General features: G+C 48.6%; 1 protein-coding gene across 7 annotated transcripts in view; it reads right to left on the bottom strand.

Moving 5' to 3' along the window:
- PPIP5K1 (diphosphoinositol pentakisphosphate kinase 1) overlaps window positions 1-14596 on the bottom strand; it is a 54605-nt gene extending 40009 nt beyond the window's left edge. For 4 of the 7 annotated variants that reach the window (XM_035568889.2, XM_035568888.2, XM_035568894.2 and 1 more), the window contains exons 1-14: window positions 14540-14591; window positions 9610-9770; window positions 9114-9288; window positions 6805-7000; window positions 6626-6716; window positions 5891-5976; window positions 5500-5654; window positions 4403-4504; window positions 3967-4128; window positions 2814-2935; window positions 2290-2391; window positions 2093-2179; window positions 1578-1653; window positions 946-1055 (exon numbers count right to left, since the gene is read on the bottom strand). In XM_035568889.2, coding sequence (XP_035424782.1) covers window positions 946-1055; window positions 1578-1653; window positions 2093-2179; window positions 2290-2391; window positions 2814-2935; window positions 3967-4128; window positions 4403-4504; window positions 5500-5654; window positions 5891-5976; window positions 6626-6716; window positions 6805-7000; window positions 9114-9260 — 1436 coding nt within the window. In that variant the 5' untranslated portion in view covers window positions 9261-9288; window positions 9610-9770; window positions 14540-14591. Of the gene's footprint in view, window positions 1-945; window positions 1056-1577; window positions 1654-2092; window positions 2180-2289; window positions 2392-2813; window positions 2936-3966; window positions 4129-4402; window positions 4505-5499; window positions 5655-5890; window positions 5977-6625; window positions 6717-6804; window positions 7001-9113; window positions 9289-9604; window positions 9771-13930; window positions 13995-14539 lie in introns of those variants that run through there. The other 3 variants (XM_035568890.2, XM_035568891.2, XM_050712924.1) reach the window with 3 other exon arrangements.
- Between the last annotated feature and the right edge of the window lie 404 nt (window positions 14597-15000).

Below are 15000 nucleotides of genomic sequence, written 5' to 3'. Positions count from 1 at the left end.
CAAAAATAAACCAACCCCATTCACCCTGTATCCACAGGTCCCTAGACAGCACACAGCAAAAATACACAGTACAAGCACTGACTTCCTGTTACAACACCAACTGCCGTGGAGCAAGAACATTTTTGACATCTATCTATGACCCAGCATGAACACACACAAAAAAAAGCTATATAACCTCCCTAAATGAAATTCAAAGACCCATTTACTTGCCTGCTCTTCAGTTGACAGCATTCTGTGCTCTCATACCCCCACAAGGACTTTAATCAACCCTAGTTATTTTCTATCTACATCTTTAGCAAGTGAATTAATGGGATCACAGAAAAAGAATCTGCCAGCCACTCTAAGTGTAGCCACACCTCTAATGAGCGGAGAGAGCAGGGGAAGGAATCATGGTAAAAAATAATTTTCTGTGCTCCACAGACATGGCTTAAATAGACACCGCCTGTGTATGCCACAGTGAGAGAAACCTTCCTTTTGTTTCTGAGATGACACCACCACCATACTGTCTTTTATTTCATCTATATGCAATCTAAGAGGACACAAACTTCTTTTCATGTTTTCCAAGCTGCCTTTTGTTAAACTTTTGTCACCGAACAACCTTATTTAAATCACATTTGTTCCAAATTTATAAAAATGCTTCATATTAATATGGTCCTTACAGGACTCCAGCTCCTTTCCCACGGCAAAGGAAGCTCAGTTTTGTCTCAAGTTGTTCAGACAAACACCAGAGACACTTGGAATAAGAATCAACAGCGGTTTTGATGCTGAGGAGAAAACGTTAACAGGAATGCACCTTTTACATATAGCTTCTAACAAGGGACAGAGGATACCCTGAGTTCTGGAGAGCTAGCTGCTTAAGACATCAGCAGCCCAATTTGCTTCTGCATCACATGCTGACCAAGGCTCTGAGACAGAATCAGAGTGCCCCACTATATGAATCCTTACATCTCCAAGACGCTCTTCAGCTGTTCCAATTTGGATTTCCGCTCCTCAATCTCACAGTCACTGTGGGTTCCCAGTTCCACCACAAGCTGCCGTGCAATGTCCAGCACTTCCTGTTGGAGGGCAGACACTGTCTCAAACACCCAGCAATTCTGCCTCTCACTCACCACCATAATCTTACAAGGCCTCCAGACAGTCTCACCCACCATGAGGGCCACATACATACTCCTCAGAGACATGTCATTTCATAAGACACAACTCTGGCAGAACAAACTTTCACACTGCAGTTTGCTTCATCCTCACCCCGTGCTCCAGCCCCATTCAGAACCAAACAGGTCCCTCAAACGGTCCTGTCCCAGCCTGGAGCTGTCTCTCATTGGAGGCAACCACAACAGATGGGCAAGCAGCATCAGGTCATCCCCGTTCTACAGTCTTCAAATCATCCAGGAGCAGTTTTCACTATGCTCTCATACTATCACCCTGCTGAGTGCATAGTGGGTGGAGAATGAGAAAGGGAGTGTTTCTGCAACAGACTGTTGCCTTTCTGAGGGTTTTCACCCTCTCAAAAAACTGCCTCACACTGGGATCCAAATTACCTTTATCCACACAGTAACCCCAGAGAGGGCTCCTCTCACCTGTAGCTGCTCTGGTTTCTTCAGCTTCAACTTCCCTGTCTTGTAGCCATCGTATTTCTCAAATAACTCAAAGAACCTGTATGGACAACAAAGAACCCTGATACAGTTTCTGTTGTTTCAGTGCTACAACTTTCATCCCTACATATGCATTCATGCACTATTCTTCGGAAGAACCAGCAGACCCACTGGGTCCTCCCTGTGCTTCAGAAATTCTCATAAAAATTAATGTTTCCAGGCTCAGTTAAGAAAAGGAGGTAGCCACTATCTTGCAATTTAGTGGGGTACTTCACTTTGAAGAACCTAGCAGCCTTCACTCTTTCTTTCAGTGTTCACGAAGAAGGTGACTAGATTCTTATGGGGAAAGAAGACTCCCTCAACTTAGAAGAAAACATTTGATTGAATGGAGCTAGGAAAAAGCACTGCTTTCCATGTGCTCTTCTGCTGTGCTTCTTGATTCAGCAAATGGGCCCTCCTCACTTCCCAGCAATGCAGCATCTTCGTGCCTTGACTCTTACCGAGGATGCTTAACTTCCATCTTCATTTTCTGCTTTGGGGTACGATCTCCATGCCGGATGACTGCAATAACACAACGAAGCTCCATCCTGGGGAAACAGAAGATATACTTGACAAATGTGTCCCTTGGACAGTATTTGCACTTTGTCCCTCATGTAGCCTCCATGGGCATTCATTTGAGAAGATGACAGGTACTCACATGGTGCCTGAAGTTGTGGGGACAATAGGAATATCTTCTGCCTCTGTTGGGATAGACCAGGGAATATGAAACTGGGGAGCCAACTCGCGCATTATTATGTTTCTGGAAGAAATCAAAACATAAAACTCACATTCCCTTGGTTCTCCATCTCCTGCCTGGTGGTCCTGCTCAAAGATTTGAGAACCACAAACAGATACCTTCCTTGCAGAGACATCTAGCACACCACGGGCTAGTTAGGGCACCCCCCAGGGGACACCAATTTCCCCTCACATCACCAATACTGCATCTGGCCTTAGCAACCAATCTTAGATGTATCCTGTAGGATACTTCTAGGTATAGAAAAAGACAGCTAATGCCAATGCAGGCAGGAGTTCCAGCTGCTATACATAATTAACCCCTTCCTCCCAGAGCCAAGCTTTCACTTTCTGAACAAATTTCCCTAGCTGAACCATCCACAGATTTCTATGTCATACTTATCTCCATTCATTATACTTTGCTGTGGGTTCCTCTACCCTTTTACATACCCAAGGATTTTGGCACAGTCATCATAATACTTCATAGAGTTCTTCACAAAACTGAAGCCGTTCACATCACAAACAAAAGAGTGGCCATTTGCCCGCAGGAGGTCAAACCCACACACTGTTTGCTGCATGAGAAAACACAGGACACAGGATTCATAAGCACATTGGGAGGGAGTACCGCAAGCAGGACAGCAGATGCACAGCCAAGTACGGCTGATACATGTGCCCTGTTAGCATATGCTGCCCAGTTCAGCTCCACTGGTGCCTCCAAAGGCACCACTGCTGCAGCACTTCTACATTCTATGCCTGCCTCACGGGTCTTAAAGTGGGAAAACAGCCACAAGTTAGCAGTAAGAGGCCCTTTAGAGAAACCTCTACAGCTTCACAGCTGCACCAAGAGCCCAGCCCATGAGCTCCTGGATTAAGCCCATCGGGTCTAGCCCCCCTACTCCACAGAACACTAAAGGATCAGAACAGAGCAGCTCCAGGCTCTCTTGCTCTTGCCTCTAAACTCAACTGTTCTGAAGCACACTGAAGAAATACAGACAATAAGTGGTGAATTCACAGACATCCATCAGTATGTGGAAAAGGCTGTAAGACGGAACAGCTGTATCAGCACAGCTGCATGGGTTGCAAATTGCAGTGAGGCCAGGAACAAGTAGTCAAGTGCAGCATCTGCTGACACTGATGAACATGTCATGTAACTACACCTAGACTTACATACATTCAGCTACCTACCTCTACAGTAGAACACAAACGCGCACCAAAGCCACATCAAAAACAGAACAAAAAAAAGCAGAGGAAATGAAGGCCAGGGTCTCTACACATGTACAACTAGGAATAGTGAAGGAGGGACCAGCACATATGACAAAGCAGCACACTCAGAATCTGATATTAAATGCTTAGATGTGTGCTGGACACCAGCCACCTGCCCGCACAGAGGGCATTTGATGGAGGCCCTCCTGCCTTCCCAGTCATCTTTGATCAGCAAACTGCCAGGGCCAGCAGGACCAGCTGTACCCAGCCTGCAGAGATGGCAGCTGGCAGCAGTCATGGAGCACAGTGGGGTAACAGAACTCAGGCTTTAACACTGCTTCAGATACAAATCAGACATTCATGGTGTATCCTGCTTGTGTAGTGGAGAAAACAGACAGACCTTAAAGGCTACACAGACTTTCCGTGCAACAAGTTTCTCCATGGCAGTCAGCATAACTGGGTAACGAATTTCTTTCCCTTCACTGTCCCGTTCAACCTTCCCATCCAATGCAGGAGATTTGCGAGCCTCTGCATGGGCATAGTCTGGCCCAACAGTGTACACCTAGGAAGAGAAATAGATATGCCTGACATAACCATCTAGAGTAACTGCATCTTCCAGAAGGTTCTACTGCAGACACATGGAAAAATTTAGATGGTTTCACACTTTCTTCCTGTTATGATCTACAGAACGCCCACTCCCCACTTTGGGATCCAAGCTGCACAGACAGCACCTCACAGCTTAAACAAACACTCCAGAGTCAACTTAGGCAGGACTGCCCAACCTTCAGCTATCCCAGGCTTGGAGAAAGTAGGAGCGATTCCAGGCTTTCCATTACCTTTACATCAGTGCCATCTGTAGGCATGAACTCCTCATAAATGTATGACCCTGTCTTCCTTACACTGCTCTCTGGGGAGTACACGCTACTCCGGCTACCAATCTGAAAGGAAAGAATAAACACATCAAGGAAGTCAGTTGGGTTTCTTTTCTTAGATGGAAAAACAAAAAGCATAAGCTTTGTCCCATAGGGAGAGAATTGGCTGAACACCTCTCAGAACCCCTAGCTGTTACAGCATAATTATGGAGGACAAAAAAGACTCTAAAAGACAGACAATAGGTATGTCCTTTTCCAGGCCTAAAGAGGAGAAAAGTTATTATAGACCTTTAGGTTGACTCCAATAGCTACAAGGATATGCACCCAAAAAAAGTAGATAAAGATGTGTAAAGTAAGGAGACTAGCTAATAAGGAAATGATAATAACTGATGACAGTTCATAATCAGACCAACTTTACTTCTTTCTAGGACAGTATGACAGATCTTATGGACAGAAGATGATGTCATTTTAAGTTCTAGTGAGGCTTTGGATACAATTTCAAATGGCATGTGTGTATACTAGCTAAGGAAACAATCGCTTTAGGTTTACTAATGGCAGATGTGTAACTGGAAAAAAAGATACATCATAGCTTTTAACTGTTTGCTGGCAAAGTAGAGGAAGTGAGTAAAGGCAGATTCTCTGTGAAATCTATGAATACATAGTGCATTTATTACATTTGCAAGCAACACTAAGCTGAGAAAGGCAGCAAGCATGTTAGCAGACAGGAACAGATTTTAAAAAGGATCATCTCAATAAACTGAGGAAATGATATGGAAAAAAACAGTATGTAGTTCAATAAGGGACACATTTCTCCATAACTGCTACACAGAACACTGGGCAGACATAGGATGGCAAAGGTGAAGTCACCATTACCACTAAAATACATTCCTCTGGAATTCCCAGCTGTTTAAGGTTCAACAAAAATTTCTAAGAAGTTGTGTTCCCCAACACAAAACCTTCCTTTCCCCTTCACCTGCCCCAGCACTCCCTCCTGAAGCCACATGCATCTTTCAGACCCACAAATTTGTTGGTCTCAACACCAGAACTAGAGATCCTCTCACCTTCCGAAAGAGCCGCTGGCTGCCCCCACCTGCTGAGGTCGGGTAGTAAATATACACATTATGGTCCTCAGCACTGACCGGCTTCTCTACAAATGGCTTTGGGAAAACAGCTCCATTTACTTCCACATGGTCCTCTCCTTCCACCAAGTTGCACTCTGAAGACAAAGCAGAGCAGCAGCATGTTAGGAAAAGTGGAAGCAGCCCCTGTGCAGAGCTGAAGCTCTTCAGTCCTGGCCAGTAGGCACAACCAGCAGAAACGGCTTTTCTCCACCAAAGTCAATAGACTCGTGAATCAGACGTGCTTGAGCTGATTATCAGTGCCCAACCTCTGCAGAATATCTTAAATAGTACAGTATGTGCAAATGGCTTTCAGAAGAGCCTGGGCACTTACCTTCCGGTCTATCGGGGTCTCGATTGAGGACAGCATAGCGGGGCAAGTCTATTCCCTCTTCTTGAAGGATCCGATACACTTCACGCCTGGAGAGGACAGAAACAGTGAGATTCAACAGAAGAGTCTGGAATGGGAAAACTGAAATTCCTTCACTACAATTACACCTCGGGGTGCCTGTCAACACCTGCAGGAACACTGCTCACAACCCAAAAATACAGTGGGAGGTTTGGTGTCTAGTATTAGCCCTACCCGTATACAGCCAAAACAGTTTGTATGCACTGCGGTACATGACTACAAGTTAGTTTTACTAACTGGCTAAGAAGCCTCTTGAAGTGCCTCACCAACATACCTTCCTTAGGGTCTGACTTAGCCTTGCTGCCCCTAGTTTCTGCCCCAGAATGCCATCCCACTACTTGGCTCTCCTACTAAGAGGGTAGTCTTTTTGTCTTAGGCACAATAGTCTCATTCCATGAGACCACTTCCACATCCTACTTCATTTGGCCATTCCTTACAATGCATTTGAACCAGAAGACAAAACATGCCAAGTCTCAATGGGTTTACCCCCAGATCTACTCCATTTTGTGTTATGGGGAAACAACCCCTAAAAGCCTTGCTAAAGTACCCTTCCTTCCCATCTCATTTGCTTGTGGCCAGGAAGAAGCTTGCACAGCATGCTAAGAACAGAAAGCGGACAAAGGAAGAGGGAAGGGGCTTTATTGGATCACAGACACTTACCTGTCCTGGATATAATACTGCATACCAAGGTCATTAATCAAAAATGGCTTGCACAGCTTGGCATATGCAACTGCTTTATCCAGAGGGAATCCTGAAATACAGAAAACAAAACAAAAAGAATGAATGGAAGCTCCCTTGTCCACATATTAGGTAGGCTAAGGCCTGCTACAGACTTTTACCTTTGGAGTGGAAGGAGATTAGGCAGTCACAGGAAGGCCAGTTCTCCACTGGTTCATTCAGAATAACATCTTCCCCCATAATCACAACTGTGATATATTCAAACTTGCACAGACGCTCCAGAATTTGTGTCATGGGCTTTGACTTGGACTTTTTGGTCATGGCACAGATTCCAACCACAATCTGCCGTTCAGGTGGCTAAAGGGAAGACACAGACTGTTTTAGTTCAGGATTGGCTGCTTTACTGAATTTAAGCTGTAAGTGTGCAAATGCGGCAATACTGAACAAACACAGGATTTTCTTCCAACCCTAAGAACTCACAGCCCTTCCTAGACTCAGACCATACACAGTTCCAGCTCCCACTAGATTCCACTGGTGGATGTCATTAAGGAGCAGCCCAAAATGATTGTTTCTTTGCCGGGCAACATGTACCTCCTCCTTTTACAAGGTACTAATGCCATGGTCAGAGAAAAAAGTATCTGGCACCTGAATAAGCAGCAGGGACTGGAATCCTCCCTCATATTCTCTGGCCCACAACTCACCAGGACAAGTTGCAGACTTAAGAAGACTTACAGAAGAGCTGCATATGCTTTATGGCAAAAGACTACAGCAGGACCTCAGTCTGTTTTATCTGAGAGAAAATGAAGGGGAGATCACAACAGCAAGTAGTTGTGAGTAGAAGAGAAACAGTATTAAGGGCTCTTCCATATACTTGACAAAGGTATAGCAAGATCCAGTGGGACAAATTTAAGTCGAATAAGGCAAGATAGAAGGCCTGTATTCAAAAAATGTTGGTAACTGTAACAGAAGAACAGGATAAGGTCTGTGTTGGTCTTTCCATCACTGACTGTTTTTAATCAAAGACTGGATGTTTTCCTGATGAAGCAATTCTGGTCTAAGCAAGATCAAACTCAGTAAGGTCATTTGAAGTGATACACACAGGACTGTGGGTTACACGGCACATGCAAGTGTGGCTTCAAACTATAAGCTGAGACTTCAGAAGTTACCTGCACTGACTTGCAAAGCCAAGGGCTGAGGTTCCACAGCAAAAATAAAATGCCACAAACACTGGGCACTCCCATCACTGGGCCATCAATACTGTATCACTGTATCCTTCCTAAAGCTGAGTCTCCATGTGCTGCAGATGTATTTGATATTTCAAGGCAATTTCTGTCAGGAATTCACTAGAGGGGCAGGCAGCAGAGGACTGTGCAACACCCTAAAGCATCTGCATGGGGGAAAAGCAACTTCTCATAACTTCAGAGGAGGAAATGTCACTTTTAATGTGCCCAAGGCACCTAACTGTTTCGCTGGGATGGACTGGTGTTTTCCTCAGGAACAAAGTGAGGGACATTCCACTCCACTCTACAGTACTTTGCTCAGCCCATTCTGAATTAAAAAAAAAACAAAACACTAAAGCTATCACCAACTTAAACAAGTCCCAGCTGAATCACCAGAATGAAAGGATGAAAGGTCAGGAGTTCCTCTGCCTCATAGCAGTGCCCTCGCCCACGAGTCTTGCAGAGACAAGTTCAAGCTATTCACTGGTTTCTCTGCACTGTCCTTGGAAATCTACTTTCCCATCCTTAAAGAGGAGGTCAGCATATGCTGCTGATGACCTTTCTTAACTGTGCTAGAGGATCTACCTGTATTAGCCCCCACGGGCTGCGCATAGACAGGATAACAGCTGATAAAAGTTCTGCAAGGTCCCTTCATGCTGTACTAGGAATAAGATTAAGTCAGAGCAGTTCACCATGCGAGCAGTCCATTCAGCCCACCAAAAGGCAAGATGATTTCAGTGGCATGAAGCTCCTCTGAAGAGAAGCCCTGTACAGAGGCCATTGTGGGGACTGAAAGGGTGGGTTGAATAGAGGCCAAAAGTAGTCAGGAGCTGGAGATCATTCTCCTTTCTGCAGCCTGTTCCTGGAGGCTACAGAAAAGAGCAAATGCTTCCTCCCCGCAGACACTTCTCTGCCCTTATTCACGGTTCCTTCAGTTTTCCTCAAAAAGTTCCCTGGTAAAGCAAAAGGTTTACAGCAGTATCAGGGTTAAGTTGCTAGGATAAAGAAATCTGCTGTTGCAACTGGAAAAGACCTGCAAGTGAAAAGGCTAGAATTTACTGCAGCACGAGGCACCAAGTCTGGCAGCATGTCAGTGCAATGCATCTTTCACATGGCTGTGCCACACAGCCTGGTGCCATGTTTCCCACAGTCCTGACTGTCTGTAGCCTCAGCAGGAACCATGCAAAACCTGGCTGAAACCCAGGAATTCTGCACAGATGCTCCAACCCAGAATGCCAGGACCTCCTTACCGACTCCTCCTCTTCATCATCTTCAAAGAAATCGGTTTCATCCGTCTTCATGTTTGATTCCAGGAAGTCTGTCTCATCATCCCTGGAACCGACGACAAACCTGGGAGTGGACTTCTCTCCCTCACTGGAGGTCGTCAGGGACGACATGGCAGCTTCGGTGGCCGACCATCCCGCTCTGGAATCACAGTGCGCAAAAAGTGGTAAAGAAGGGCCTGAGCCAGGGCTGATGCCACTGGGAGCAGGTGAGGGTGGGCAGGGCAGGGACTGAGCTAGAGTGAACAAGTCCAGGGACACGCTGCCCAGGACAAACAGGGAGAGCCAGGTGAGATGAAGAGAGCCTCTAGGCAGAGGAATGCAGGAAGAGACCCTCAGGGTGGGAGGGGATCCAGGACCCAGAACCATTTTAGAAAGGTAGCTCCATTGTGCAATGAGCCCTTTTGCAGCAGCTGGGAAAGGGACAGTGTCGCTGCTAGCACTGAAATAATTTAAACCTTACAATGATGCATGCTCCAAGCCTCTGTTTAAATCATGGAATGGGACAGTAGACTTGCTCGCAGCCTTGTACACCCAAACTGGAACTTGGAAGTTAGGAGGAAGCTTAGGAGAGTGACGGTGACTTCCCAATTGCCAATTTTCATCCTTCTAGCTCAAGAAGACCTAAAGTAACAGAGAGAACAGTTTGAGAGACATATGAGTTTGCAGGGGAGAAGGGAAAAGGAAGGACTGACAACTCTTTGGCAGGTAAAGAGGACACAAAAGAAGGAGCGGCTTGCAGGTCAGGACTTCTAAGTTTTGCAAGCTTGGCTCTGATTTACTCTTTGACCATGGAGTCTGGTTATCCAGATACAAGCCGTTCTTTATAAACACTAGGAAATGAGCACATCTTGCACAATCGCCTACAGGGGCAGCACTGTCGGCCACACAAGCAACTGAGTTGAATGTACAGTATGCATGACCTGTACAGACCAAGGACACAACTGTTCAGCTCTGTCCATAGCTGTGCACACATAAATGTCAAGTGGTTGCCCTTTACTTTGGTTTCCCCACGCAAATGGGGAAATGGTTTCCCCATGGTGAAAAGCTTTCCTCCCTCTATTCCAGCCAAAACCAGTACAGGAAGTGCAACCTCGAGAAGATGACTTTGTAAACACCTCATGCTAATATTTCCTACAAATGCACACTCTACCACTGCTTCTTGTACTCTCACATGATCTCCATCCTTCCCCAGACTGACAGTTACTGCACTTCCTCTTTTGAGGCATCCCTGGCCTTAGAGCCAGCATATCACAGGAGAATGTACCACCACATACAACTGGATTCCCAGTCCTCCCTGACAGCTCTTCACAAAACAGAGGAAATGCACCCAAATGCCACCTGCCTGCTGCCAGCACAGTTTCATGGTAGGTGCAAATCCCCTCACCAAGAACAAAGGAGGGAGACTGACTTCATCCACTCGAGCAGGGTGGGAACAGGCAAAAGAAACAAATATACAGCAGGCAATCCAGCTGCCTCTGAAATCACCAGGGAAATATGGATAAAACTAAGATATGCCTCCATGCAGAAAGGCTGCACACTCCCAGAAAGGACAGGAGAGGTAAGAGCTGAGCACTCACGGAAAGCACTGGAGCAGAAGCACGCTGGACAAGTGCCCAAACCCACGCCATGAGGCGCAGGCTTGACAGCAAGACTGTCAATTTGCACACCAGATCTGCCAGGGGAGCCCAGGCCAGCAAGAAGACACAGCAAGCCCAGCTCACACCGGTGCACAAAGGCCAGTGCTGCCTGCTCCTACGTGCCGCTTGAGGCACAGTGCACACCCAACACATGAGCATCCAGATTAGCGAGAGTTAAAGCTTTAATCCACCACCCATGCTCTCGGCTGGCGGTAGCAATAGTACTGGCAGACCAGGCTACACAGGCATTTCTACTGTGTGCGCCGTATAATCCTGCTACTTCCACACAAGGACAAGAGGAGGATTCCCAACATACTCAGGAACCGTTTCTGTTCCTTGGCCCTGCTGCCTCAGCATGCCAGCGCAGAGTGAGACCTTAGCAAGTTCACTATCAGCTTGGTGGCTGATGACTTAATGAAGTAAACCACGCCAAGAAGAGGAGGAGGAGGACTGTCTTCACCAATCGCATACTCTCCCCTCCCTCCTGGAAAAAATAGATCAAGCAGCAGGAAAACCTTTGGCCTAAGAACTAAGAAAGCAACAGGTTCTCTACATTCCTGCTTCTATCCCAGAAAAAAAAAAAAACCTTCTACTTTGCTCTGCAACTATTTCTGGAGGGTATGACATGCCATACTAAAAATGAGTGAAAACCCAGAGCCTCAGTGAAGCCAAAGGCCACTTATACATCCAGCATGCCCTTGGTGTTAATGGGATAAACCTCGTTATCTCAGGTTGTTTCTGGTGAGAGGAAAGGGACAGGGTATAAGCAAAACCTTTTCCAAGTTTCTGTTTAAAGCATATCCCTTCTCTGACTGGCTTTCTACCAACCAAGGCTACAGTCACTTGATGAAACAGTTACAGGCATAACTAAGGTATGCAAAATTCGGACAGACTGCTGTTAAAGGCAAACAGGCAAGAGAAGTACCATTCTAGTGTAACACACAGATTACATGAGGATTTGCCACCATGCCTGAATGAGCTCTAGAGCTGGGATATCAAAGAGTTTATATGACAGGAGAAGAGCGACGTCTGTTACAGAAACAGTACTAGCAAGGTTCCTGTACGGTGCTCAGCCTACATCCTCCCTGCTGCTTTTTTTCTTCAAACCTAGAGCTGTGAGAGACCCTGGCAGTATAGGATGTTTGCTTCTCACACAGGTGTCCTGATGGTTCTACATCATTCTCGCTGCTCCCTGGGCTAACTGCTCCTACAGCCCATAGGTTCAGACCAGTTCCCACTTGCTAAGAGTACTACAGGTCTCTCACCTTTCACAAATCACAGCAAGAAAATAAATCGTTAATGTTGCTGGCTGTACCGTCCAAGAGAATCAAAAGCCTTGACAAGACAATGGCACGCACACACAAGTTAAGCATGGTTCTTATTTTTAAATATTCATGCTTGCTCATCCCATCACAAATATATGAGGAAGTACGTACCAGCCATTCCAGCTAAAGACATCCTTGCACTCTCCTCCAAGGACAGCCATGGTCTGCTACACAGTCATACCAAAGGTTAATGTAATCACCTAACGGCAAGCAGAAACTGCTGACACACAACCCGGAACTGAGATTTAAACTTTGCCTCTGAGTGTTCTGGGACTAATTCAGCTCCCTGGACTACCTTCCATTAGTGATAAGAAATGAGACGTAAGTTGTTTCCAGGTTCTCCAGCAGATGAATCTGGCGGTGTTCTGATAAGGACGTCCACAGCATGGAGAGATTTGTTCTTTGCGCCCAACTTCTGAAGTACCAGAAATTTAAGTGCAGAAAGGATGATCATATCTTGCATTAACTTCACACCCAGCATGGCATTAACAAGTGAAAACTATGTGGCTATGTGGGAGGGGTGTTGTTTCTGATTGATTAGTTTGGTTTTTTGTTTGTTTGTTTTTAAAACAAAGCCTGTTATAGTTGCAGAAGCACTACTTGACAGCACAGTCTCTACAGCGGAGAGCTGAAGGACAAGGACTGCCGTGGTTCTGGCGTGCGGTGACCAATGAAAACCAGTCACATCGCCAGTGGCAGCAGCCACAGGTGGCTGGGAGCGGCTTCTGCACCCCAGGGAGCCTGGGGGAAGCAGCAGAGCGGAGGTCAAAGGAGTGCAGGATACCACTGCATGCAAACAGGCTGTGAGGATAAATGAGTTTACAGAACCCCATCCTGACTTAAGCAAGGTCAAGTACCCGACATATGACAACCTTTAAGAATACACATAGCTGACACTTTAAAATACTGATGATCATCAGTATTTAAAAAAAAACAACAAAACTTATGCCTTGACCCTGAATGTATGATCAGTGAAGTAACTGTACCAAAGGGGTCATTTCCATTGTCACAAGGACTATTTGTATTAAGGTTAATTACATACTTACACACAAAAGGTGAAAGCTGTACTCTTATCAAAAATCAAGTCACAAACTCTTAATTGCCTCAGAAAAAAAACCACACGCCTATTTCAGAGTTAATAATTAAAAGCTATTTAGACTTGGTGTATTAAAGAAAATTTTCCATGTTTTATTAACAAAGAAGTTCAATGTCTTCAAAATCAGGCAGCTGAAGTCATGCTTCTAAACATACTGTTCTGCCTGTTTGAACAGCACTGTCAGTGACTGCAAATCTATCAACAACTTCAAACCCAGAGAGAGTGCAGCAATGGTTAAAACACGTTTCCTGACTAGGAGCTCCTTCTCCTACACAACGCCTCTGCTTGCAAATCCAGCAAAAACCTGTTGGCTTACCTCCTCCACATTTGAGCAGCTGTTATATTGTTCACATAGCAAATGCAGGAGTAAGATCCACTCTTGACTTACGAAATTATTTTATGTGTTGTTTTTTTTTTTTTTACGAGATTTACGAGATTGTTAAGTGTGAAGCTTTACAGCATCAGAATTTCTGAGCCTGTAATTGTTAATAATGATTTATTAGCAATTTTAAACATAAAATAGTATTTCCTTTTTTTAATAAGGAAGATTATAAACAAGTTTAAAGATGTTTGAACTTTTAAAACGTAATTTGTTATGTTTGTTAGCTTTGGTTTGTTAGCCTACAACCTGTGGATACGGTAGCACTTAATGCTCATTTTTCCCCAGCCCGGGCTGCAGGCGGGCCGGTAACCGCTCCGGGGGCAGCCGCTCGCACGCCTTACCCTGCCCTCGCACACCGAACGCGAGGCCGACGCGCGCCGGCCCGGCCGCCGCTCCCCCGAAGGCCCCGGCGGAGCCGAGGCTGCCCCGCAGCACGGCGGGGGAACGCCGGGGCCGGGGCCTCGCGCGCGGCGCGGCGGCAGCGCCTGCCCGCGAGGCTGGGCTCCGGAGCCCCGCCGCGGCCACGGAGCCACGGCAAAGCCGCGCCGGCCCCGCCGCTCCGCCGCCGGAGGGACGCTCGGAGCCAGCGCCCGGCCCGCGGCGGCACGGCCCGCCCGCAGCGCCGGGGGCGAGGCCCGGCCCGCTCCGCCCGCTCCCCCCCCGCAGGGCCGCGCCGCGCTCGGCCGCCGAAGGGGGAAGGGGAGGCCGCGGGGGGGCCGGGCCGGCCGCGGGGCGGCCGCAGCGGCGGCCGGGGCGCCCCGCGCCGAGCGGCGGCCGCCGACACCTACCCGCCGCCCCCCGGCGCCCGGCGCCGCCCCGCGCCCGGCAGCGGCGCCCCCGCCGCGCCCCGTCCCGCCCGGCGCAGCCCGCGGCGGAGCCGCTCCGCCGGCGGCGGCGGGGGGCGGCGGCAGGGGGCGCCCCGCCGGGCGCCGCCATTTCCCTCCGCTCACCTGCGGCCTCCGGGCGCACCCTGCGCGGCCGGCGCGGCCGGCGGCCAATCGCGACCTGCTGACGGCCGCCGCCGGCCAATCGGCGCGGGGGGGCGGGGCCGGCCTGCCGCGGGAGGGCGCGGCGCGGCGGCCCCTGGCGGCCACGGGCGGCGCTGCGAGGCCGCGCGAGCCGCGCGCGCGTGGGCGCGAGCGCCGCGCCGGGCGCGGGCGGCGCCGCCGGGCCCCGCGTTACCGCGGCAACCGCGCCGCGCGGCCCGGCGGGCGCCCGCGTCCCGCGGAGCGGGGCCAGCCCCGCGAGCCCTGCGCCGCGAGGCGGGGCGGGCCCGCAGCGGGCGGGCGGCGCGACCCGGGCACGGCCCGCGGCGCTGCCGTCCCGCGGCGTTCGCGGCGGCGGAGCGCGGGGCGGCCCGAGGCGGGCGCTCCGCGCCCCGCCGCTGCCGCGGCCGCCGGGAGCGCGGCGC

This window comes from Cygnus atratus, chromosome 11, assembly GCF_013377495.2.
Source record: "Cygnus atratus isolate AKBS03 ecotype Queensland, Australia chromosome 11, CAtr_DNAZoo_HiC_assembly, whole genome shotgun sequence".
Classification (NCBI taxonomy): domain Eukaryota; kingdom Metazoa; phylum Chordata; class Aves; order Anseriformes; family Anatidae; genus Cygnus; species Cygnus atratus.
This window is presented reverse-complemented; position numbering and strand designations above follow the sequence as displayed.